Consider the following 27,470-nt stretch of genomic DNA (forward strand, 5'->3'; position numbering starts at 1 on the left):
TACTTCATTACATCTAGCAGATGTTGCTTTATGTTTTTGAACCTCATTTGCAGAATGAACATGGTATCATATAACATACTCCTAAAAACAGAAAAGAGGAAACCAGTTAACTGGCCTCTTAGCAGAATGGTTTTAAGAGGGTCCAGGCTTTTAGTCACTGCCTGTCTGAAGTACAAAAGTAGAATATATGCTACAAAGAAAAGAAGTAACACAACATGTTCATTGATGTAAACTGAAGGAATGTTCACTTACATTTTTAGACAAATTAAAAAATACATGGCAGGGTGACCAAGGAGGGTAGTCTATTACTGAATGGCTGCGTCCTTCCCACTCCTCATCCCCTCTTATTTAAAAATGAAAATGTGTTCTTGCAGTATTTACCAGTGATCAAAAAAATATGGAAGAAAGAAAAAGAAAATTCCTCCTTTCCATGACTCAGTATTTTTAGGTTATCACAAAGCTATTCAGCTTCTGAATCTTATTAAAGTCAAAATATTGAGTCAATTCATCAGCACTAAGCTATTCAATTTTTGCTTTATGCATGTTTTGAAAGCAAGGCTTGATATAGATGGTGTATTTATGTAACAATGGTGTTACTCAATGACCTTGCATTTTTCTGCACATGCTATCTTAATGGAAATTTACTGGAAAATTCTTGCCAGAATAAACACATTCCTTCAGGACTGAAAGGCTTAATGTACTTCTAGTTCAACTGCACCTTTTTCCCATGAGCAGATAAACCAAATTATTTGGCGTTAGTCATTATACATCATTCGCCGGGCACCCAGGTGGGTTGTCCGGTGGGATGTGTTCCAACACTGCCAGTCCTATTTTTTCTGGTAGGATGGTTTGGTCAATTTCACACAGTTTACAGTACTTATTGTGGTCTCACAGGGGGGTAAGAGTTGAAGGAGACAGAAGTAAGGTGGTCAATTTCACACTATGAGAGAGAAAACAAAAGGATAAAGAATCTGTATATTTGACATGCAATATGAAAAAATAAATCTGGCAGGCATCTGTAAATTAACATCAGCTATCCTGGTAAGGCAGAAGTAAGGAATATGAACAATATAGATAAGTTGAGCTGATGAACCAGAAATTTAAAAATATATATTTTTTATTTTTAAGAGAGGGATGACTTTCTCATTTACATGTTAATTTAAGAATCAGGAGTGAAAACTCTAAAAGAAAAATACTGGCTATGTAATGACCATTGGGGCCGGATATGGGGACCCAGGTGGAACACAGAGATGTAAACAGGACGATTGAGGCCAGGGAGGGAGGAAGTACCCCTTGAATTAAGGGAACCCTTGTGGCAGTCTGGTCCATGTTAGCTGACCGTTGATGCCCCTCTCAGGAATGAAGACTTTTGGGAGCCAGGAAAGGGTGGATGGATTGGGCAGTATGTCCCATGAAGGCAAACAATGAACAATGGAGACTTAAGGAAAGAGATTCACAAACATGTCTAGACTTAGGCTTGTTGGCCCCTGTCCTAATTCCCACCCATCACCACCCCAAGGTTGCTACTGGGGAGAGATTATAGTGATTGTTTATTCATGCATGCAACCAGCATTAATAAAGTTTGTAATCAAGGCAGGAAGACTCATCTTTAAAGGAATAAAACTGGCATATCAGCATATTAAAGCTAAGTGCTCAGTTATACTGCATTTATTTGCAGCAATAGGCAATTAAATTAAGTTCCTTGACTTTTTCTAGTTTCTGGAGTTTTCTTTTTTTTTTTTTTTTTTTTTTTGAGACGGAGTCTCGCTCTGTCGCCCAGGCTGGAGTGCAGTAGCGCGATCTCGGCTCACTGCAAGCTCCGCCTCCCGGGTTCACGCCATTCTCCTGCCTCAGCCTCCGGAGTAGCTGGGACTACAGGCGCCCACAACCGCGCCCGGCTAGTTTTTTTGTATTTTTTAGTAGAGATGGGGTTTCACCGTGTTAGCCAGGATAGTCTCGATCTCCTGACCTCGTGATCCACCCGTCTCGGCCTCCCAAAGTGCTGGGATTACAGGCGTGAGCCACCACGCCCGGCCAAGTTCCTTGACTTTTTCTAACAAACCAGTAGGAATTAAGCTGCTGGATAGATTTGCCCAGAGTTTAGTGACCCTCTCCCTTATGTACTATTAAAATCCTACTATTTTAAACAATTTTGGGAAAGGCTAGTTTAAATGTGAATGTTCACACACTATTAAAGAATTTTATTGTAATTTTAAAATTATTTTCAATATGTACAGTAAGTAAAACCAATCTGGCAAACAAAAAATTACTTCCTGGAAGTCCTTCTTGAGAGAAGTAATCTGAAAATTAAAATAGCAAAACAGTTATTCAACGATTGTCCTCACTCAAATTGTATTCTTTAAAAAAAATTAAAAAAATTGGCAGGGTGACATTTTTGCCTTTATGCATGTTTTGAAGCAAGAGGATATATGTGTATTTTATGTAAATTGGTGTTACTCAATGACTTGCATTTTTCTGCACATGTTCTTAATGGAAATTTACTGGATTTATTGTTGTGTTAGTCCATTCTCATGCTGCTAATAAAGACATACCTGAGACTGGGTAATTTGTAAAGGAAAGAGGTGTAATTGACTCACAGTTCAGCATGGCTGGGGAAGCCTCAGGAAACTTAAATCATGGCAGAAAGGGAAGCAAACACACCCTTCTTCATATGATGGCAACACGGAGAAGTAACAAGCAAAAAGGGGAAAAGTCCCTTATGAAACCATCAGATCTCGTGACAGCTCACTCACTATCACCAGAACAGCATGAAGGTAACTGTCCCCATGATTAAATTACCTCCTGTTGGGTCCCCCCAGGACATGTGGGGCTTATGGTTACTACAATTCAAGATGAGATTTGGGTGGGGACATAGCAAAACCATATCAACTGTAAATAAAGGAAAGGCTTTAAAAAAATTTATTGTTGTGTTAGTCCATTCTCATGCTGCTAATAAAGACATACCTGAGACTGGGTAATTTGTAAAGGAAAGAGGTGTAATTGACTCACAGTTCAGCATGGCTGGGGAAGCCTCTGAAAAAATCAAAGCTGAAAAATTTCTTCTTTTAAGGAATCAGGCATGGTTTTCTCTGTAAATAATAAAACAAAAACTTATTAAATCTAGGTCTTACAAGCTCCTTTAATTCTATTTTAGAAGTAGGTGAGATGTGAATTATAACAAAAAATACCGTTTACTTGAAGTTATACAAATACTCTTATTTATTCAATTTATTCTTCATAGATGATATCAGAGAGAGAAATGTTTGAGGTAATTCCAAGCTATTCAGAGTTGCTAATAAATGAGTTTTCACCACATTTTGGAATTTTTAATACATATAAATCATGGGTCCATTTATAAATAAAGATTAGAAATTGCTTTCTACAGTAGATTATAACAGCAAACTTAAATCATCCTATTTATATTTTGATTTCAAAAATAAAATGGAAATTCAAATACTTCATCGGTTGAAGATATTTACTATATAACAGTTGACTAAGTTTTGTTTATGAATATAAATGATAAACACAAAAATTGTATAAAATTCATTCCCAATTAATAGTCTGTAATTAAGATTTAACATGTTGCTTTTTAAAAACTAACTTTCAGGTTTAAATGACTCTTATGCCTGGGTGTGGTGGCTCATGCCTTTAATCTCAGTGCTTTGGGAGGTTGAGGTGCGAGGATCAGTTGAGGATCACTTGAGGCCAGGAGTTTCAGACCAACCTGGGCAACACAGCAAGACCCCATGTCTACCAAAAGAAAAATAGCTGGGCAATATGGTATATGCCTGTAGTAGTAGCTACTCAGGAGACTAAGGTAGGAGGATCATTTGAGCCCAGTAGTTTGGAATTAGAGTGAGCGATGGTCACACTGGTGCACTTGAACCTTGGCAACAGAGCAAGACCTTGTCGCTAAAAAATATATTTGAAAAATGAGTCTTCATTTAATGTAAATGGAAAAATAATTTACCATGTTGCTCTTTGTACTTCACCATACTTTTCTGTGGAGCATGCAACTGTTTATTCTACAAGCATATTATAATCAGTAGCACTCCAGAGTAAACAGTTTCAAAATATATATTCCTTTGGTTTTATTAAGGAGAACTTAAGGAGTTAACAAATTCTCCAGCATGTTGCTGTGATACTTTAGAAATTATACTGCTTCCTTTTGTACTAAAATAAACCATGTGTTCTTTTGAATTTGTAGTCGCAGATATGGCCAGTACACTATGAACCAGGAAAGCACCACCACCAGAGTTATGGAGAAGCCTCCATTTGATCGATCAATTTCCCAGGATTCTTTGGATGAACTGTCTATGGAAGACTATTGGATAGAACTAGAAAACATCAAGAAATCTAGTGAAAACAGACAAGAAGATCAACAGGTGGTTGTCGTCAAAGAACCTGATGGTAATAACTAACTAAATAAAGCTTTTATTGTTTGTATTTGTATTTATAGGAAATGAATGCATAGAAAGGAAGAGAACCAAAAAAAAAAAAAAAAATTAAAGCTAGGACCACCGAAAAAAGATACTGCCTTTCAACTTGAAAATTACTTGTTTGAGGCAGATTTATGGATGCAACTGCCAGATACAAGTGGCATAAGTAAGTTAGCGTAGTCATAGATATGGCTGGAATGTTGTTGGCTAAGCTCACTGTATCATAGCTTTTTAGAGTTAGACTTCATCTTTGAAACTATCTAACCTCTCTTTAAATTTCTTCTGTAATATAATAGCCACATTGTCATTTGGTCTCTAGTGAGTGCAGATGGTGATAGAAAGAGCACTGCTTTGCAGTGATACTGTTTTTCCAGTGGTCAGTCAGCTTGAGTTCCTTTGATCTTTGTTTTATTGATTTACAGTCTGCTGTCCTCTAACTTTGACTCTCTTGCTGTAGTTATGCCTTTGGGACAAATGGAACAGAGCTCTTCTATTTTTACATGATAGCCTTTCATATATTTGAGAATATTTATCTTGTTCCTAGCCAGGACCTTTCTAGAAAGAAAATTCACATAAACCAATCTTTGTGGGTGGTTTTCAAAGACCTGCTGTGGTCCTGGCTATTTTGTCATTCGAAGTATAGTTCTCCAGATTGGATGCAATGGCTCATGTTTAGCCAACTAATCTAAAAATACAGAGTTGGGCAGTAGATGGTGGCATTACCGTTTTTAGCTTCCATATTTACTTCTTTCTTGTATTTGGTGCATAATTTCTGTAGAGTCACTTTCCAGCCATAGTTCCCATTGTCTGCTGTAATAATTGATATTCTGGGAGAAACATGTAAAACTTTACTTAAAAGTTTTTTTGTACCATTTCTTTTAATCTCTGAAATTCAAGCAGTTGCCAAGTTTTTCATGTCCGTTTCTCTTGTCTGTTATATTAGCTTTCTTTCTATGCCTTGTGCCATCTATACATTTGTCAGTATGTTTATGTAAGTTGATATATAAATGCCAAAATGTAAGAGCCCCAATCAGTGCTTTGTGATCCACGAATAGAGACTTACTTCTCAACACAATGACTTCTTAAATTACTTAGGATCTAATTAAGTAGCAAAATCTATATAAATAAGATTTTTCTCCTTGGCTACAACATTGCTTGAAAAATCTACCAATACTTATTTAAAAAGAAGACTTGGGGATTTTTCTTAATTTAATTTCTCAGACCTAGAAGAACACTACAGTTAACTCATTCTTTAGCTTCTTGTTTATTTTTCTGTCACCATTTCCCAAATATGATACCAATAAAGTCAAGCTTATTTATGATAATTAATAGTATCTTTCACCCTTTCTTTCTCCCTGTTTCAAGATGGATGTAGCATACTAGTCTGCTGAATAAGGAGAGAATATGTTTGAGAAAGCAGCGTTTAAACCCAATACATAGAAGTATGTCGTTAGCTGTTTGATAATTCTCCAATGTTAATTAGATTCATTGATTATTATGTACTATGTGGTCATCAAGAAGATTGGGAATGTTTTCTACATGCCCACACCTTTTCTTAGACTTTAAATTGTTTAAGCTTTACTTCTACTTTTTAATGGAAAAAGTGACTCTACATAGTAATCTTGTTTATTTTCCTTGTTGTGTAACAACATCAGCTTTTTTTCTGGCAATTTGGTTTTGTACACCAATACTGAGTACTACCTTAAAAGCATAAATAATAATGGCTGACTTAGTTTTTTGTTGTTGTTTTGTTTTGTTTTGTTTTGAGACAGTCTTGCTCTGTCACCCAGGCTGGAGTGGCACAATCTCAGTTCATTGCAACCTCTGCCTCCCAGGTTCAAGAGATTCTCTTGCCTCAGCCTCCCTGGTAGCTGGGATTACAGGCGTGCACCACCACGCCTAGCTAATTTTTGTATTTTTAGTAGAGAGCGGGTTTTACCATGTTGGCCAGGCCAGTCTCCAACTCCTGACCTCAAGTGATCCACCCACCTCAAAAGTGCTGGGATTACAAGCCTAGCCACCATGCCTGGCCTTGCTGACTTTTTATGCTAGTAAGCTGTTTTTGTTGTCTGGTGTGCACAGTGCCTAGTACTGGCTTATGTCTCTTGAAGTCAGTTATTAATACTTGATTTCTGCCATCAAGAAGTTTATATAGTATAGAAAGACAGGCAGGACTAGGTGCTATACCATGTGATTCAGTCTGTCTCAGGGCTTTTCAAAACTCCTTCCATATAACATTCTCACCTTTGGTTATAGCATAGCTGGAAGAGGTATGCTTTAGTGTACAGATCAGAAAACAGTCAACTTGAGGCTAAGTAACTTGTCCAAAGAGACTTGGCTATCAAGGTGCAGAAATGGGGTACAGATCCAGGTCTTTTGTGTCCCAATTCATCCCTCCTTTATTTTCCTCTATAAACATGATGGTTGGAAAGAATCTATTCTAATTATCCTTCTGCTTTTAAATAACTTTCATTAGATCTTACACAATATTTGCATGAATATTTACTTCCTGCTTTCAGTGTTTTGAATTGATTCTTGTTTGATTAGCTTCCTATATAAGCTTTTTTTTGCTGAATATATTGTGCTTTTAAAAAACATTGTAAAATAATCTGATGTGCTGACTTGGAAGATTAGAAAAATTAATTTGAAATTGATTAGTTCCCAATGTTCTGATGCTGTTAACTTCTTTGCTGCACTTCCTGTCAGCTACAGTGAACAGAGAAAACAAGGCTTTCCATAAATTAGTGTTGGACTCTGAGGTAGTACTGAATTTAAGCCAAGAAACTGGGCTTAATATATAGCCCCAGCATTGACTTATTTCTGTAACTTGATGGAAGTAAGTTATCTCTTTATTCTTTGCTCATCTCTGGAAGGGGAATAGTATCATCCTCTGGGTTAATCTGCAAGGAAGTTATAGAGGTTAATTACATGTGAAGTCATTTAAAAATTTCAATTGAGTATATATGAAATCCATCTAAAATTTGATATCGTGGCTGGAGTGTATGGCAGTTGTCCAAGTTTTAGATAATGATTATTAGCACTGTGGTTTGGTTACAATAGAAGAGTTTTAGTAAGAATTTTTAACAGCTTAAAAAATATAAAGGTTCTTATATTTTGTGATTTAAGTACTACTTTTCTCTACTGTCTTAGAGGGAGAATTGGAAGAAGAGTGGCTTAAAGAGGCCGGTTTGTCCAATCTCTTCGGAGAGTCTGCTGGAGATCCACAGGAAAGCATGGTGTTTTTATCAACATTGACCCGGACCCAGGCAGCAGCAGTTCAGAAACGAGTAGAGACGGTCTCCCAGACCTTGAGGAAGAAAAACAAACAGTACCAGATTCCTGACGTCAGAGACATATTTGCTCAACAGAGAGAATCGAAAGAAACAGTAGGTTTTCTTTTTTGATGTTAAGGCAAAGGACTAATTGCTTACAATTAATTGGATCAATCTGGTTTAATTCGAATGATTAAAAATGTAATGATCACCTATTCTGTGCCAGGCACCAAAACTCTATGCTTGCAGCAAACAAGAGAGACTTGCTTCCTGCCTTTCTGGAAGTTATACTGATGAGGCAGAAAACAAAACTAGTTAAAATTCAGCATGACAATCCATGCATTAGGGGAAGAGGGTGTCCTTGGAGCATTAGAAGTGACTCTAACTCCACTAGGGGTGACAGGGACAGCGGACAGCTTCTCAGACAACGTGACTACCAACAGTTACTTAGACAAAAGTAGGATTAGGGTATTCTTCCCTATCTATTAATGCTTGTAGGAATATTTGATTTGTCCCTAGACTCGTTTGGGGATGGATAAGTAGAGTGTGAGGGAGCTAATTGCAGCTGAATTACAAAGTAGGAACCTTGAGACATGAAGTAACTTCTCCTTTGTGGTGTTAAAAGAAAGACCTTAGACAAATTAAATTTAACAGAATTTAATTGAGCAAACAGTGATTTGCAAATTGGGCAGCCCCCAGAATCACAGCAGATTCAGAGAGACTCCAGTGCTACCGTGTGGTCAAAGAAGATTTATGGACAGGGAAAGGAAAGTGATCTACAGAAAATGGAAGTGAGGTGCAGAATCAGCCGGATTGGTCACAGCTTTGTGTTTGCCTTATTTGAATATGGTTTGAACAGTTGGCCACCTTTGACTGGTCAAAATTTGGTGATTGACACGAGTAGGTTACACAGTCTGTTTACATACTCAGTTAGGTTAGAGTTCACTAAATACAGAGAAACCCTTTAGGATGAACATAAGATACGTAAGGAGGCAGCTTTAGGTTAAACTTTAAGGTGTCTAGCCTTAGCACAGCGACAGCACACAAAAGATTGAGTAAATATTTGTCTAGGTGATTGACTTATTAATGAAAGCTGTGGGGTCTGGTAGAGACTGTGGGACTGATGAATGAAGAGAGGTATCAGGGAAGGCATGATAAAAGTTTGAGAGGCTGGGCGTGGTGGCTCACAGCTGTTATCCCAGCTCTTTGTGAGGCTGAGACTGGAGAGTTCAAGACCAGCCTGGGCAACATAGCAAAACCTAATCTCTACAAAAAGCACAAGAATTAGCTGGGTGTGGTGGCATGTGCCTGTAGGCCCAGCTACTTGCGGAGCTGAGGCCAGAGGATCGCTTGAGCCCTGGAGGTCGAGGCTGCAGTAAGCTGTGTTCATGCCACTGCACTCCAGGCTGGGTGACAAAATGAGAACCCATCTCAAACAACAGTAACAACAACAACAACAACAACAACAACAACAACAGTACAAGAACTGTGTGGCTCAGATCAGTGCTACTCGAACAAGCCAGTTGGTGGATTACCTTTTACTCATCTGTAAGGGCATAAGGAGCCTGCACAGAATATAAATGATCCTCTTTCTTTCATCAAAAAAGTCTTGCTGCCAGAAAAAAAGTAAAAAATCAGCTGATCTAGATGGTGTTCTTGAGGTCAAAGTTGATTTACATTCTGGCTTGAGTAGCTCTGGCCTAAAAGACCCAGTGAGGTGGTTGGAAGGAGAATGAACACGGAATGGGACTCTTGAACAATGATTGTAATAATAATAACAATACCAGCTGCTGCCACCATTGCTGAACAATTACTGTGCCAACCACTTTAACGTGCTTTATCTCACTTAATCCTTACAGCTGTCTTGTGAGTGAGGTATTATTTCCATTCTGTGGCTGAGGCTCATAGATTTTATTTTATTTTTTAATTTTTATTTTTGTCAATGGAGTCTCTCTCTGTCACCCAGGCTGGCATGCAGTGGCACAATCTTGGCTCAGTGCAACCTCCACCTCCCAGGTTCAAGCAGTTCTCCGGCCTCAGCCTCCCGAGTAGCTGGGACTGCAGGTGCACGCCACCATGCCCGGCTAATTTTTTGTACTTTTAGTAGAGACGGGGTCTCACTATGTTGGCCAGGCTAGTCTTGAACTCCTGACCTTAGGTGATCTGCCTCCCTCAGCCTCCCAAAGCGCTGGGATTACAGGTGTGAGCCACCACGCCCTGCCAGATTTTAAGTAACTTGCTCAGTGTCCTATAGATAGTAACCCCAAATTTGTTTGATTTTGAAGTACATGCTTTTAACCACTCTCTATCCTGGTATATTTGCATTTTGTACACGATTCTGACATTAAGCATCCTGAATATGAGATTCTATTCACACTATAGAAGATAACAAAAATTGAATGATTATTTATTTTAAAAAAGGAATGAAAGGGTTTATATTCATGGTATCTTCCTGTCATGTAGACACTCTTGCTTTTTCTAGACATTTTATTCTTACAAGAAAGCCCTTCTAGCTGCAGATTGCTACTCTCTTTGCATGATCAATTTCGAATCAAGTCCAGTCCATTTTATAGGAGTTTTGGGGTCATTAAATTGCTCCAGGCACTTGCTTAAGTTAAGCACTTGCTTACTACCCAGTGGTTATTTGGGATATCCACTAGTATTAAAGGACTGGGCTAGGTTTCCAGCTGAAGAAAAATGAATGGTAAGGAAATTTAGTATTATGACATTTTCTTCCCAACTAGAGAACCCTCACTAAGGGAGTTAAGAGGAAGTGAAAAGTGAAAAGGGGGATGGAACAGAGAGCTGAGCCTAAGCAAAATATAAACTGTGGGATTTCTGCCAGTCTCCAAGAGGATGTTGCTACTCGGTGCTAGAAACAACATTTTTCCAGCAAGTTTCTGGCAGTGTCAGAACCACATGGTTTGAGTCCAAGGTAATTGGTGGATTGTGTCATCTGATGGAGTCATTAAGAGAGAACTAGCAAAAGGAAATTTGAATAATGGTAACTTGCTTACACTGCATGCCTTTGATTGAAACACTGCCACCCATGAGAAAAGTGCTTTATCTCCCCCATCCCTCAAGCAAACGTGGGCCAGCCATCTTCACTTGCAGTTCTTCTGTTTTTGAGCGATTGTATATTCAGCTCTTCCATGTTAAATGCTTCCTCATGAAGGCCTTGCTGACACTAGAAAATATAATACAGAAATGAACACCATCTGTACTGCCATCTTCAATTGCTAAGGAAAATAATTCCAACCACATGCTCCAAAATATGTGTTCTTTTGTGAGATTGGAATCACTCTGCTCATTGTGCCATGCAGGACCAGCCTCTGCCGACTTGTGGGAGGAAGGAGAGAGAATGGGACTGCTCTGTCCTTCAAGGGGTTAAAGTGATGCTGGGTACCCACGTCCCACTTCTGTGACTTGGTAGTAGTCACTGTAACATTGTCCTGGGTTTTCCCCATCTCTAAGTGGTTCATTAGTGGTCAAGATGTCCCTAGCCTAGTGCTTTTCTAGGCTCTTTTTAGACTTCAGGTGGAGGATGAAGTCCTTCCTGGACAACAGCTTGAGGTGAAACGTGTAGTGAGACTGCAATGGCCGCTTTCTGTCTGAGATAAAATCCAGTAGAATTATCAATATTATTTTTAAAAATAATTTGAATAGACCTCTTTCTGTGGTTGATCCAGACTCTCCTTCCTGACCTCTGAATGCCTTACTTGGAAAGGAGGAAGTACTGTCTGGCCACATTTACTGCTGAGCAGAGTCAGCCGTGGTTTACCATCTCCATAAACCTTTGGAAGGCTCCATTCCTTGGGTGTCACTGCCCCGGCCCCTTGAAAACAGGAATTCCTTCAGATGTTTTAGGTCTTATTGCTGGTTTGGTAATTTAGTTACTTATCTCATGTTTATTTCTGGATTTTTTTTTTTACTTGAAGAATTTCTATTTTATTAGGGACATGTACTTTTATCGTTTTATAACAGCATGATTGAGATATAATTCACATACCATACAATTCGCCCACTAAAAGTGCACAATTCAATGTTCTTTTTAGCATATTCACAATCGTGCAATGATCACCACAATCAGTTTTAGCACATTTTTATTATTTCCAAAAGAAAGCCTATATCCATTAGCAGTCCTTCCCCATCTTTCCCTCCCTACTCTTAGGTGACCACTAGTCAGCTTTGTGTCTCTATGGTTTGCATATTATGGTCATTTGCTATAAATGGAATCATATAATATGTGGCTCTTTGTGACGGGTTCTTTTTACTTAGCATAATGTTTTCAAGGTTTATTTATGTTGCAGCATGTATCAATACTTCATTTCTTTTTATAGCCAAATAACATTCCATGGTACAGATAGACCACATTTTGCTTATCCATTTGTCAATTAATAGATATTACTAATTTTTTAACATGTTCATCCTTTCTCCTCCACTAAATAGTAGCATTCTTGATGACAGGGACACACTCATGACTTTTTTTATATTTCCCACTGGGCATACTATTGTCTCTTACAAGTTGTAGGTAATAAAATATTTTTTGGATGATTGCTTGTTGATTATTACCTTAGTGCCCCTTTTGCACTGTGATTGTTATAATTCTGAGTACATTTCTTGTACTCTAAAGATTAGTAACAAAATTATTTACAATATCATTTTCTCTGGTTTTGAGTTGGAGATGACTAAATGGCCTGTTTTCTATGTTTAGGCTCCAGATGACACTGAATCGCAGTCACTTAGAACAAATGAAAACAAATACCAAGGAAGAGATGGTATGTTGAACCTGTTCTCTTGTTTTCCCCGCCCCCTTTAATTAGCATAACAAACAGTTACAGTCTTATGAAACATTCACCTTCAAGTCTAGTAAACAAATTCTATTAAAATGCTAATGAAAAGTCCCAAGTGGATCATTACATGAGGCTGAGCATATAGTTGGCCTTCAATTTTCTTTTAATGTATATCCCTATCTTCTGATTCAAAATGCATATACGTATCTTCCTGAGTGCTTACCATGTGCCAGATGTTATCAGGAGATGCCTACCTCATTTAATACACCCAAAAACAATGTAATGGTTATTGTTCTTAATCCATTTTACAGATGAGTGAGCTGAGGCTTAGAGCTGAGAAGCCACTTTCCAATGCCATACAGCTGGTCACTGAGCCAACAAACTTGCAGCATTGTTCTTAAATCACAAGCTCCTAATTCATAAATGGGGTAATTTTTTAGATATTATAGAAAAACTTTTTTAAATAGTTAAGATTTTTATGGGCAATTGATTATAATTCTCCTTTTCATGTTTCTCTGCTAACATTTGTTGTTTCAGAAGTGAATTAGAAACTTGAGGTATGGAAGAAAGTAACTTTTTTTTTTTTTTTTTTTTTGAAGTGGAGTCTTGCTCTGTCTCCCAGGCTAGAGTGCAGTGGTGTGGTCTTGGCTCACTGCAACCTCCGCCTCCCAGATTCAAGTGATCCTCCTGCCTCAGCCTCTCCAGTAGCTGGGATTATAGGCACATGCCACCATGCCCGGCTAATTTTTTTTTTTTTTAATAGAGACAGGGTTTTGCCATGTTGGTGAGGCTGGTCTTGAACGCCTGACCTCAAATGATCTGCCTTCCTGGGCCTCCCAAAGTGTGGGGATTACAGGTGTGAGCAACCATGCCCAGCCAAAAGTGACTATTAAGGCTGTATTAGTACTTACTAAGAAAGAGTTTATAGCTATTTCATTTGTTTACAGAAAGGGAAAATATTCTAAGTGAAGTTAATCGATTTAAGCTTAAAAATTTAATCGTTAATTGTTATTTAACAAACTAAAACAGGTGATTTATGTTTATATTCCTAAAATTTAGCAACTGGGGTGTTCATGCCATTAACAGTGTTGCATTTGGTTTGGAAGTAGTAGTGGGAGGAGTATTAGGTAAACTGTGGAGGACTGAGGAGTGTTCCAACATTCCTATAAAAATCCTACATTACTCAAGATCATATGGGATATTTTCCTTCCATACTTTTCTTAGAACTTCTCTCTGGCACCCCTGCCTTAAAGGTAATATGCACACATGTGTATACACACATATATATTTATAAAAGCACTTGCTTTTTACTATTCTGTGGATGTTTCTTCAGTTTTATGCGTTATAACTGAATGAAATCACTAGGTGTTTTCTCAAATCTATGTACCCACAGATGTTGAAGTGGCAAGCAAGCTGGCATAGCTACCCTGCCTGCTAGAGAGCTGGGTCATCAGGAGAGACAGACAGGTTTTTTTGTGCCAGTGTCAATATGCTTTGGGCTCTGGGGAAGAGTGACTGGCAGTTGGTGAATGGATACTGAGGAAAACATTGTCCTTTTCTTGGTGTTTTCCTCCCCTGCCAGGGATCATGATGTAGGCTATATCAACAAAAGTTCTGGAAGACAAGTTCATAGTGTGAGCACTTGCCTGCCTAGCTTGCAGCAGGCAAGTGAAATGTGACAAACTTGCTGCTTGATTTACATCTGCTTTTGCTAGAATGCTACGTAGTGGGCATAGAGCCTCCAATCAGAATAACAAGAGAATGTGTGATGCCATCCAAGTCACTGAGTATTCCCTATTGCACCTGTTCTGGGCAATGCCATGCTCTTTCACTAGCCAGTGAATTAACCAGTGTAAGCCAAACGTTGGAAAGTTCAGGATGAAATGCATGGAAACATTGTCTCAGGTTCAAAAATGGGGCTGTTTCTGATTAAAATTTGAAGGCGTGGGAGACATAGTCTCTTTTAAATGTTTTCCCCACACTTGGATTTTTAAATATGTTCCACCAACAATACTTATTCTAAATGAAAAAGTTGTTAAGTTTTATAGTTGCAAGGGTTGTTACATTCCAAATTAATTAATTCACTGTAATGTGTTCATTTTTCATTAAATCATAAACTCTATGAAAGGCCCAGTATTTAATAATACATTTAGAAATATTAATAATGCCCCAATAATTTTTTAAACTTTTATATTGATATGTGTAGTTTCTTATTTTCTTTTGAATTTCTACAGAGGAAAGAAAAATCTTTTTTTTTTTTTTTTTAAATAGAAGCAATTGAATCTTAAAGTCAGGTGATTAAAAAATTTTTTTTTAAGGCATTTCAGGATATTTTGGACAACTGAAAAACTTGAGGGAGATTTGCAAAATGTTTGTAACCCAGTGCTATTGTGCACTTAAAAATAAACTAGATGACAGAAATGTTATTTATTTTAGGACCTTAAGAACCAAAAGGTTGATCTCAGCATTCTGTTCTTATTAAGAGTAGATAATTAAATCATCACTTATTAGCCAAGTAATCATCCATTTCTTGTAGCAGTACCCCCTTCAACCCTGAAACTCTTTTTTTCTGTGCTCCACTTCAACTTGATTTTCTATTTTAACCAGAACTTTGATATGCGGTATTTTTTTTTTGCCATGCTTTTGAAGGGAATTTGTGTGTTAAATGTGTAATACCTTAATTACAGTTACTCAGCTTTACATTCAGCATAGTCCGTTGGTGTGGGTGTGAGTGTGGGGGTATTCATTGTAACCCTGACATGGAAGTGGTGAGAAGAAAGAGTACTTTTGAAATTCGTGCCCACAACTACTCAGCTGCTAGAAAGGTAGCTTCTAATTTAAGAAAATGGCTAATCATTTTTTTCCTCTTAGAATAGTTTCCTAGGAAACCAACGTACATAGTCACAGTAAAACATAAAGGAGTGTAAACCAGAGGGAAAATAAAATTAAAATTGTGCTTTGACATTCATGTTGATACTTAAAAAAAATTAATCATCAAAAGGTATAGGTATTCTAATTTAAAAAATGGTCACAGGCTGTTGAGAAACATAAATATACATGGCAGCAGATGAATACTAATAATATCAACGGACTTTAAATGTATTCTTAGTTTTGGAATTGGCACAGGTAAATTCTTACTTTCTTAACTGTCAGATGCTATCAGGACCAGCTATGTAATTTGCAAGGTCAGGGACAAACTGAAAATATAGGGCCTCTTATTTAATTTCATGATGTAACAGCAGAGTATTAAACTAAGTGTGGAGCCGTCCTGAGCCTGGAGCCCTGTGTGGCTGCAGGGGTCTCATGCCCACGAAGTCTACCCTAGTTATTTAATGGGACTGAATAAAACTAGATCCATATTTACTTCTAAACTTGATTTTGATTAAAACAGGCATTTTCACTTTTATGTAAATGAATATAAAGATTATTTTTCTGAACCGCAGACTTTTAATAATGTATGCATTTATGACATTTATTAACTTTTTAAATTAACTTTAGCTTCTGTCACTTTGTTTGTACGTGAGCCTGTTAGTATGTAAGCATGTGTAGACACTGCATAGATGTATTTTGTAATTCAGAGCTTCTTACTATGATTCAAAGGTCAACAGTGAGAAAATAACAGTAATCTTGGTTATTGGCTCTAGGTTTTTTTCTGTCAATTGCATTAAAACTGTAAATTTACCAAATAATCAAATTTAGAATTATCTTCTCCAAAGCTTAAACCTGGTGTTTTCAGCAAAGAGATTTTTAAATGTAAATTCCTTTGTGGAGGATTACAACAAACCAAAAAAAGCCAAAACAAAGTTAAACTTACGATATCCTTGAAATCTTGATGTAAATATGTGAAAATTATTTGACTAGTATTTATAGTCATGGGAACTTTTATATTCTTTGACATGATCAGGTGGAAACCCAACCATTCCCGTACCAGGTACGTCCAGACCTGACTCGCATAGTGATAATTATTTGGCACTAACTGTTGTTTTGGAAATTTTACTATGATAGGTAGGTAATATTCCAGAAAGTAAATGCAGGGTGTGGAAGAAGTTTATTCCAGGAATCTGATCCACTCTGAGGAAATTAATTAAATGGTAAATTACTAGCTTTACAAGAGATTACTGCTCATTACCTCCCTCTTTTTTTGCTTTTAGTTTCTCAGTATAGAATAAAACAACAATTAATACTTCAAAACCTTTTGAGGTTTTTCATTAAAAGTTTACTATCTTCCAGCAATGTTTTGGAATTGGAACCCAGTTTAAGGACTGTGCTCTCAAAGACTGCACAATTGAACTATGGATTGCTAGTCACCACAGTCTCCCTGCCCACTTCCCATGCACCATTGATAGGATTTTTGAGTATACTCTTTATTATTAAAATAACAGCTAAGTATTGCCTGGAGATAATAGTACTCTTCCCAAATGTTTTTATGTAGTGGATGCATTAGAATTTTTTTAAAAAAGAAAGAAATAAAGCATATGAATTGGGTTCTTTTCCCCTGGCCCCCCAGACCAGACATCTAACCTTGTTGGTGAAGAGAAGCTGATCCCACCTGAGGAGACACCTGCCCCTGAAACAGACATCAACCTGGAGGTATCATTTGCCGAGCAAGCACTCAATCAGAAAGAGAGCTCCAAGGAGAAAATCCAGAAGAGCAAAGGCGATGATGCCACGTTACCTGTATGTAGTACACTATTTATAAATATACATATATGTGCATACACATATACATATATATACACATACAGTTATACACACACACACACATATACATATATATGTGTGTGTGTGTATATATATATATATATAGAGAGAGAGAGAGAGAGAGAGAGAGACAGACAGAGAAAGATGAGGTCTCACTATGTTGCCCAGGCTTATCTCAAACTCCTGGGCTCTAGCGATCCTCCCACCTCAGCCTCCCAAAGTCTTGGGATTACAGGGATGAGCCATCACACCTGGCTCAGGATATATTTTTCATCAACTTTTTATTTTAAAAATGTAGAACCCACAGAAAAGTTGAAAGAATAGTATGGCAAACACCATTTGGCCTTCATAGATCAATTCAACAGTTATTAACATTTTATAACCTCTTTTTCTTTTCTATATCTATCTATATGTATGTTCTAACTTTGTTTTTAGTTTAATACTTAGGAAATTTAAACTGAAGTGATAATCATATTTAATATACAGTCATATCAAAACTTTCCCAATTGTCACAGTATTGTTCTTTATAGCTTCTCCCTTTTCCACTCCCATTTGGGTTCCAAACGAGGGTCATATACTATATTTGTTGTCATGTCTGTTTGGTTTTCTTGAATCTAGGTCAGTCTCCTGCTTTCCTTCAGTATTATCGAAGAGTCCAAATCAGTTGTCTGATTGTTTCCTCAGGACTGGATTCAAGTTATACATTTTTAGCCACATTTACTGCATGGAGGATGTTTATGCCTTCGATTGCATCATCAGAAGAGATGCATAGTACCAGCTGGTCCCTTTATTGGTGATAGAAGTTTGATCACCAACTTATCTAAGGAGAGATGTTCACTAGATCTCCTTATCGTAAAAAGATACCTTTCCTATGTGCAATTAATAATAATTTGTCATCCTTGAGACTGGGCAAATATCTTTTATGTCAGTAAAGCCTATTGGCCAGTGGTTTCACCATCCATTTGTAACTTTGCCTTAAACAATAACTAACCTGGTGCTTAAGAAATGGCTATTTTAAAATTCTATTATTCCTTCTACACTTACTGGCTGACACAGTCTTCCATAATTGCTTCTTCAGTTTCTAGCACAAGATGTTCCAGGCTCTCTTTGTAATTTTCTCCCTGCAGACTTGAAAGCATCCATTTCTCCAAGAAGCTCTGGTACTTTTTAGCAGCAAATTGTGTTTAGAAACCAAGCTCTGTGTAGTGAATGTTCTCATTGCTACTGAATATCTTGTATTTTCTAAAAAATACATTTATTATGCAGAATTTCACAAAGGCAAAAGTTAAAAAGAATGGTATTCCGAACCCCCAAATACTTAGCACTCAGCCCCAACATTCATTAGCCCATGGCCAATCCTGACCTATTCATACCCCCACCCAGTTCCCTATTCTGTGTTATTTTGAAATACATCTCTGAATTACATTTTATCATCTATATTTCTAAAAGACAAAGAGGGGATTTTAAAACTCATAACCATATAACCATTATTGTACCAAAAATGCCAACAATTTTTAATTTCAAATATCTAAGCAGTTTTCAGATTTCAAATTGTATCACATCATTTTATGATCTTTTTATACAGGTTGAGTCAGGATCCAAATAAGGCTCATGTATTGTATTGCAATTAGTTGATATGTCTTTTAAGAATTTTTAAATCTCCTTCTCTGTTTCTTTTTCCCTCTCTCTCTTTCCTTCCTTCCTCCTTTCTTCCTTTCCCTCTATCCCTTCCTCTCACTATTTTTCCTTCCTCCCTCCTCATTAATTTATTAAAGAAACCTGGTTATTAAATTGTGGAGAGTTTCCCCCTCTGACTATTCCCCTGGTGTAGTTTAACATGTTCTTTTGTTTCTTATCAATTAGTTGACTTTAAATTTCACTTTTTTGGGGGGGTCAAGACTATGTCAGATATGTGATTGTGTGTTTTCTGTTGGGAAGCTCATAATAGCTGTTTCTTTTTTTTGTCACTGTAGCAGCTGTTGCTGATCAATACCTGGATCCAGTAATTTATTAACGGTTACAAAATTGTGATCTAATATTTTCTTCTTTTTTAGTTATTCATTTGGATATTTCTTTGAGAACAACTTTCTGAAAGTGGTCATTTTTACCTTCTATTTGTTGTCAGAAATTGTTGACTTACAGTTTTCACCTGTGACCAATTAATGTTTTAATTTGCTTTGTAAAAAATAGTCTTAACTCATGGACTTATATATATTTGTAAAAATAGTCTTAACTCATAGATTTATACATATTTGACATCCTGGACAAGATTTTATAGGCTTGTCTAGTGTATTTTCTGTTCCAGACCTAGACCGATTTGTTTCTGCAGGAAACCCTGATTCTGTTGAGCAGAAATAGACTTTTGTGACTATGATCAGGACACTAGAAGTGTTCATTTCTCTGGGCTGGTCATTACTTTTGAGCCTTTTCAGAGGACACAGAAGTACATGAGCATCTTCTGTCTCCCATGCTGAGAATTGTAGTTCTCAGGAAATGGCAGATGATATATTTAGAATATCACATAATTGCATGTTTGCTTTATCCTACGCTAATGCACAGTATTCTCAGAGTATGCTAATATTACCATCAATAATATGATTACTAGAAATGGTTTAAACTTGTTTTTCTTTCTTTATTGTGTGTGTGTGTGTGTGTGTGTGTGTGTGTTTTGGGGGTACATCCTAAAAGGGATTTTATAATTATTGTGTTTTAAGTTGTCTAGGATTGTTACTCTTTGGATGGTTAAGCCATCAACTGCATACCTGGTTTGGTTAATTTGCTTTATTTTATTATCAACTTTTAGAGATTGCTTTTCTTGAAATTTAATTTTGGTTTATAAGTATGTAAAATACTTATGTAGTCCAACATTAAAGTTGAAAAACAAAGTGTATTAAAAGTCTAGCTTTTATCCTTCAGCTACCAACCTATTCAATCCCTCCTCTTAGAGGCAAACTTTCATATATATATATATGAACATTCAAATATATGTGTGTGTGTATGTATTTATGTATGTGTGTATACATATATGTTAGTATATATATGTGTATATACGTGTATATATGTATATACACATATATATATACCAACCTATTCAATCCCTCCTCTTAGAAGCAAATTTTCTTTCCTTTTAATATCATGGTTTATCCTTCTGTTCATAGAAAACTGGTAGCTCACTATGCAGTTTCTTCCACATTGATTTTTGTTTTGTTGACTTACTGGTGTATTCTGGAAATCATACCATAGTAGTATAGAGAAATATTTCTCACTTCTTTTTGTTAGATACATTGTACTCCATTGTATGGGTATATCATAATTTTTCAAGTCAGTCCCCTAATGGTGGACATCTGAATTGTTTCCAGGCTCTCTTGTATATATGTGTGTGTGTGTATATGTGTATATATGTGTGTATATATATATTTGTGTGTGTGTGTATATATATATATATATTTTTTTGAAATGGAGTTTCACTCTTGTTGCCCAGGCTGGAGTGCAATGGCGCGATCTCAGCTCACTGCAATCTCCGCCTCCTGGATACAAGCAATTCTCCTGCCTCAGCCTCCCAAATAGCTGGGATTATAGGTGCCCGCCACCATGCCCGGCTGATTTTTGTATTTTTGGTAGAGACGGGATCTCACCATGTTGGCCAGGCTGGTCTTGAACTCCTCTCCTCAGGTGATCCTCCTGCCTCGGCCTCCCAAAACACTAGGATTACAGGCATGAGCCACAGTGCCTGGCCTTCTTGTATATTTTTAAAACTTTGTGTTTATACCTAATGGGAAAAGTAAAAGAGTATGCAAATTGGCCTAAAATGATGATCCACTCTGCCAGACTATCCTCAGGAAAAGTATGTTTTTGTTTTTGTTTTTCTTGAGATGGAGTTTTGCTCTGTCGCCCAGGCACCATCTTGGCTCACTGCAACCTCTGCCTCTCAGGTTCAAGAGATTCTCCTGCCTCAGCTTCCTGAGTAGCTCGGATTACAAGCACGCACCACCATGCCTGGCTAATTTTTTGTAGTTTTGGTAGAGACAAGGTTTCACTATGTTGGCCAGGCTGGTCTTGAACTCCTGACCTTGTGATCTGCCCACCTCGGCCTCCCAAAGTGCTGGGATTACAGGCATGAGCCACTATGCCCAGCCGAAAAGTATGTTTTCAAAGTGACAGTCTTCATCACAAAATATGGAAAGGTTTTAAATTGAAAGATAGTAGAATCTAATTAAACAAAATGAAGACATTGTTGGCTTTTAAGTTGTTGACTCTAACAATGGAATGAAATATAATCAATCTCCACTTGAGAGCTTTCAAAACAAAACTCCCTCTGCCATTTTCTTCTCTCTTTAACTAATTTACCTTCACCTAGTTTCTTAATTATATTCATGTTGTGCCCCAAGTTTAAAATGACCTCTCCATTTCTACCCCTCTGTTGTTCCGTATTTGCCAAGGAAACCTTAATCTATTCTTCAGAGACTAGCTCAAGATCAGTTTTCCTGTTCTATCTTTCCTGATCATGAATTTATATTAGATCAAATAAATATATGAAATCACCTTTGATTTAGGTTGCATCCTTTAGACATTATTGTTAATCTGTCCATGTATTTGTTTATGCAAATAGGCTTATACTCATCTATACAAACTTTTTTTTAGTCCATTTGTCTTCTAGAAGGTGTGGACTCTGTTAAATTTCTACAAGTCCTTCCCATGGTCGAAGAAGTAAGATTTCTATTCACTACTCTGAGGCAGGTGTCTAAGTAGATAAAACCTTCAGTTCCATTTCTGTTCCATGCTCCTCTGCTTCTGTAAATAAGCAGTAGGCTTTGTGTAATACATTGTTCTCTGTTGACCTCATTTCATATTCACTTCCTTTTCCTCACAGCATCGAGCAGTCTTTGTTAATTCTTTATGATCTCTCACAGTGGATTCAAATTTCTCCTCTTAAATTTGGAGATCAGGTTTTATAACCTTTAATTTGCTTTAGTTTGAAAACTTAGCCCTACGTAGTGTGTACACATTATATCTCAGATATTATGGTCTGTAATTATTTTATTTATTAGATGACATCCAGGAGGTAGATATCCCTATTTTTCACACATGGAAACAAGTTAGAGAAGTAACTTGACATGCTGAGGCTTGACATTAATGACTACGCTTTTGAAGCCTTTCTCTTGCTTTCCAAGTCAAAGCTAGAGCGATTTGATGAGTTAAAAAGTCAAGTTGATTATTAGTGATGAAATGCCTAAGGACTCCCAAATGCAAATCCTACAAAAGAGCAACACAGCCAGGGAAAGCTACCTAGTTAATTTATGGTAACACATGGGAATCAATGACCTTATATTTTTTTTTGAAAATTTTTATTTTATTCTTTTCTTTTTTCTTTTTTTTTTTTTTTTTTTTTGTTTTGTTTTGTTTTGAGACTGAGTTTCACTCTTGTTTCCCAGGCTAGAGTGCAATGGCACAATCTTGTCTCACTGCAACCTCCACCTCCTGGGTTCAAGTGATTCTCCTTCCTCAGCCTCCTGAGTAACTAGGATTGTAGGCACCTGCCACCACGCCCAGCTAGTTTTTGTGTTTTTAGTAGAGATGGGGTTTCACCATGTTGGTCTGGCTGGTCTTGAACTCCTGACCTTAGGTGATCCAGCCGCCTCAGCCTCCCAAAGTGCTGAGATTATAGGCATGAGCCACCATGCCTGGCCTTATTATTTTCTTTAAACACATTTTCCAAGAGGTAGAGAACTTTTCTCTTGCTGAAATTTCACTGCTTTCTCTTAGCCAACGAACTGAACCATTCAGTCTATTAACTAAACAAAAAACGACAGGAAACTTCATAAATATTTAAAGCTGCTGCTATGAATTAAACATTGGGATAAAGAACTAACTCCTTCATTAAGCACAATGTTTAAATAAATAAATAAATAAGCTCATGACATATATCGCTAGGTAAATCAAATGTTTGAATTAATAATATTTCAGGATTCTGTAAACATTTACCTTGAGTAATGCTTTAAATGCCTGTATTACGTGTGCTTGGCTTATTAGACACAAAGCAATTGATTTTAATGAAACTTTTAGCACTAAAAAAAAAAAGGTAAATATGGTTGGTTTAGCATTCAGAAAATGAAGCAATTACCAGAAATATAGGACCAAACATGGGAAAAAGTGACCAGTTTTGTGTGATTTTTAAAAAGGAAAACTCAGTAGAAATCACAGAAAATCAGGGGAACACGAAGCCAGGGGCCCTCCACCTCATTGAGTTTGATTCTTTGCTCTCCTCCCTGTAGGATGTGCGTCTTTATTCATTTAGTGGACTGTGACAGACCACCCGTAGTGTGCCAGGTCTGTGGTACAACAGGGTTACAGAAGTGGTTAAGAAGTGGCTGCTCTCCTTGAGGGGCTCACAGTACCACATGAACACCTATCAACCTAGGTATCTCCCTGCCTACTCTGGTGGATGGGAAATATGGAGTAAAACAGAAGGGTTACAAAACTTAGGATTTAGGAGAACTGAATTTGCATCCTCATGACATCACTGGCTTTGTGGCCATGTATAAGGGACTTAACTGAATCTAGTTTCTCCACCTAGAAGATGCCTTCTTAGGACTTAGGTAACCTAATAAGATTACCTTATTAGGACTTTTGCAGAATTAAATAAACTGTCTTTCGATAAGATAATTATTGTTTTCATTTTTTTCTTACCTTGCCATGACACATAGGAATAAAGGAAGACCATGACATGCTGATATTATTTTAAAAGCTCCATGAAAAAAATATAATATGTAATACTTTTTGAGTGCTATTTATCATTTGATCTTCACCACAACCTTATAAGTTAGGTTCAGTTGTTCTCATTTTACAGATGAGGAGGCTAAGGCGCAGAAGGGGACATTGTTTGCCAAAGGTCACATAGTAAGTGATGAAAACAGGATTTGCCACCTGTGGTCTGGCTCCACCCTCTTGAATCCAGTGCAGTGCCCCATGGAGGCCATCCTGCCCCCTGCTGGAAATTTGCTTAGGCCCCATCTTCAGTGATGTTCATTCTGTTTATTTAATGTTCTCCTAGAAAAAAAAACACATTACAAACAGTTAAGAAAGACCCCTTCGTCTTACAGTGGACTTGAAGTCTCTCTTTTGGAATTGAGTTTGCTTAAAGGGAATTAGCTTCTCACTTAAAGTCATAGGTTTTACGAATTGCTCTAGGAGAGTGACTCCAACATTTTCATCTCACAACTCCTTCATACACTTAAAAATTATTAAGGGCCTCAAAAACCTTCTGTTTATGTGGGTTATACTTATGGACACTTACCATATCTGAAAATAAAATTGAGAAATTGAAAAAATATTAGTCCATTTAATATAAGAATATTATAGTTAAAATAAATACCCTTTTCTCAAAATGGAAAATAGTCATATTTTCTAAAAATTAAGTGTATCGTGGTTTTAATTTTAGCAAGTCTCTAATGTCTGGTTTTAGTTGAAGTCAGCTGGATTCTCATATTTATGTTTGCATTCAGTCTGTTGCAATGGCACTCATTTACATCTGGAAAACTGCACTGTATACTCATGAGAGAATGAGAGTTTGAAAGGCAAAATAATGCCTCATTACTAGTTATTAATATAGTTCTGGACGTTTTGGAAGGGTTTGGATACCCCCAATGTTCCCTGGACTACCCTTTGAGAATTACTGCTTTAGGACATGTCTTTTGCCCTAGTATTGAGACGATGAAGTATTAACGATAAGATGCAAATAGTACCAAAGCAAAGGGAATAAAATAGATGCAGTTAAATCAGCTAATCAGCAATTGAATTATATGGAAAATTCAAAGGTAAACCCAAACTGTAAGAGAATGATCAGTTTTAGTAATGGGTAAACACAATGGGATTGTAATTTGTATTAAATGTACACACTAGTGAAATTTGCCTGTTTATCTTGTGGTTTGCTTTCTAAAAAAAAAAAAAAATATTAAAAAAGAAATATTTGAGAAAGGCAGAAAAACATACCACTGTGTGCTTGTGATTATAAAGTAACATCTTAGTCCCAGTTTATTCAGCAGTGAAAGTAAAAAAATTTTTTTTGAAAATCCCTTTTTCCAAAAAAAAAAAAAAAAAAAAAAAAAAAAAAAAAAAAAAAAAAAAAAAAATTTTTGTTTTCCCCCCCCCCCCCCTTTGAAAACTTTTTGAAAAAAAAAAAAAAAAAAAAGTTTTAAAACAAAATTAAAAATTTTTTTCCCTTTAAAAAATTTTGGAAAATTGCTTTTTTTAAAAAAAAAAAAAAAAAATCAAAAAAAAATTTTCCCCCCCCCCCCCCCCCCCCCCCCCCCCCCCCCCCCCCCCCCCCCCCCCCCCCCCCCCCCCCCCCCCCCCCCCCCCCCTTTTTTTTTTTTTTTTTCCCCCCCCCCCCCCCCCCCCCCCCCCCCCCCCCCCCCCCCCCCCCCCCCCCCCCCCCCCCCCCCCCCCCCCCCCCCCCCCCTTTTTTTTTTTTTTTTTTTTTTTTTTTTTTTTTTTTTTTTTTTTTTTTTTTTTTTTTTTTTTTTTTTTTTTTTTTTTTTTTTTTTTTTTTTTTTTTTTTTTTTTTTTTTTTTTTTTTTTTTTTTTTTTTTTTTTTTTTTTTTTTTTTTTTTTTTTTTTTTTTTTTTTTTTTTTTTTTTTTTTTTTTTTTTTTTTTTTTTTTTTTTTTTTTTTTTTTTTTTTTTTTTTTTTTTTTTTTTTTTTTTTTTTTTTTTTTTTTTTTTTTTTTTTTTTTTTTTTTTTTTTTTTTTTTTTTTTTTTTTTTTTTTTTTTTTTTTTTTTTTTTTTTTTTTTTTTTTTTTTTTTTTCCCCCCCCCCCCCCCCCCCCCCCCCCCTTTTTTTTTTTTTTTTTTTTTTTTTTTTTTTTTTTTTTTTTTTTTTTTTTTTTTTTTTTTTTTTTTTTTTTTTTTTTTTTTTTTTTTTTTTTTTTTTTTTTTTTTTTTTTTTTTTTTTTTTTTTTTTTTTTTTTTTTTTTTTTTTTTTTTTTTTTTTTTTTTTTTTTTTTTTTTTTTTTTTTTTTTTTTTTTTTTTTTTTTTTTTTTTTTTTTTTTTTTTTTTTTTTTTTTTTTTTTTTTTTTTTTTTTTTTTTTTTTTTTTTTTTTTTTTTTTTTTTTTTTTTTTTTTTTTTTTTTTTTTTTTTTTTTTTTTTTTTTTTTTTTTTTTTTTTTTTTTTTTTTTTTTTTTTTTTTTTTTTTTTTTTTTTTTTTTTTTTTTTTTTTTTTTTTTTTTTTTTTTTTTTTTTTTTTTTTTTTTTTTTTTTTTTTTTTTTTTTTTTTTTTTTTTTTTTTTTTTTTTTTTTTTTTTTTTTTTTTTTTTTTTTTTTTTTTTTTTTTTTTTTTTTTTTTTTTTTTTTTTTTTTTTTTTTTTTTTTTTTTTTTTTTTTTTTTTTTTTTTTTTTTTTTTTTTTTTTTTTTTTTTTTTTTTTTTTTTTTTTTTTTTTTTTTTTTTTCCCCCCCCCCCCCCCCCCCCCCCCCCCCCCCCCCCCCCCCCCCCCCCCCCCCCCCCCCCCCCCCCCCCCCCCCCCCCCCCCCCCCCCCCCCCCCCCCCCCCCCCCCCCCCCCCCCCCCCCCCCCCCCCCCCCCCCCCCCCCCCCCCCCCCCCCCCCCCCCTTTCCCCCCCCCCCCCCCCCCCCCCCCCCCTTTTTTTTTTTTTTTTTTTTTTTTTTTTTTTTTTTTTTTTTTTTTTTTTTTTTTTTTTTTTTTTTTTTTTTTTTTTTTTTTTTTTTTTTTTTTTTTTTTTTTTTTTTTTTTTTTTTTTTTTTTTTTTTTTTTTTTTCCCCCCCCCCCCCCCCCCCCCCCCCCCCCCCCCCCCCCCCCCCCCCTTTTTTTTAAATTTTTTTTTTTTTTTTTTTTTTTTTTTTTTTTTTTTTTTTTTTTTTTTTTTTTTTTTTTTTTCGTTGCATTTATTTCTCAAATCGCAAGGATGGACTTGACTTTTTAGCAGTGTTTCTGGGAGACAGGGAAAAACACCTACAAAATAAACCAACACTTGAAGACGTCTAAAGTTTATATTCTAAGATGTTGCCTTCAAAAGTTTTGTAACTGGATAGAGATACACTGTGTCCTAGACTATAGAGAATAAAGGCATAATGAAATAATTTAATTCTCATAGAAGGAAAATCTGAAACAATTGTAACTCATGTGCTTTCTCCTTTAAAAACTATATATTTAAAAAGATACGTATTTGGTGCACATACTTATTTCCAGAATCAGGTCTTGAAAAATGACTTTAAGACTGTTGATTCTCAGTGACTACTTTTGTTTATTCAT

At 36.1% G+C, this 27,470-nt stretch overlaps 1 protein-coding gene across 1 annotated transcript in view; it reads left to right on the forward strand.

Moving 5' to 3' along the window:
* The window catches only part of ARHGAP18 (Rho GTPase activating protein 18), a 136,874-nt gene that overhangs the window by 67,620 nt on the left and 41,784 nt on the right, over positions 1-27,470 (forward strand). The window contains exons 2-5 of the mRNA XM_050788874.1: positions 4,208-4,410; positions 7,590-7,825; positions 12,426-12,489; positions 17,012-17,528. Coding sequence (XP_050644831.1) covers positions 4,208-4,410; positions 7,590-7,825; positions 12,426-12,489; positions 17,012-17,528 — 1,020 coding nt within the window. The remainder of the gene's footprint in view (positions 1-4,207; positions 4,411-7,589; positions 7,826-12,425; positions 12,490-17,011; positions 17,529-27,470) is intronic.

This window comes from Macaca thibetana, chromosome 4 (assembly GCF_024542745.1).
Source record: "Macaca thibetana thibetana isolate TM-01 chromosome 4, ASM2454274v1, whole genome shotgun sequence".
NCBI classification, from domain to species: domain Eukaryota; kingdom Metazoa; phylum Chordata; class Mammalia; order Primates; family Cercopithecidae; genus Macaca; species Macaca thibetana.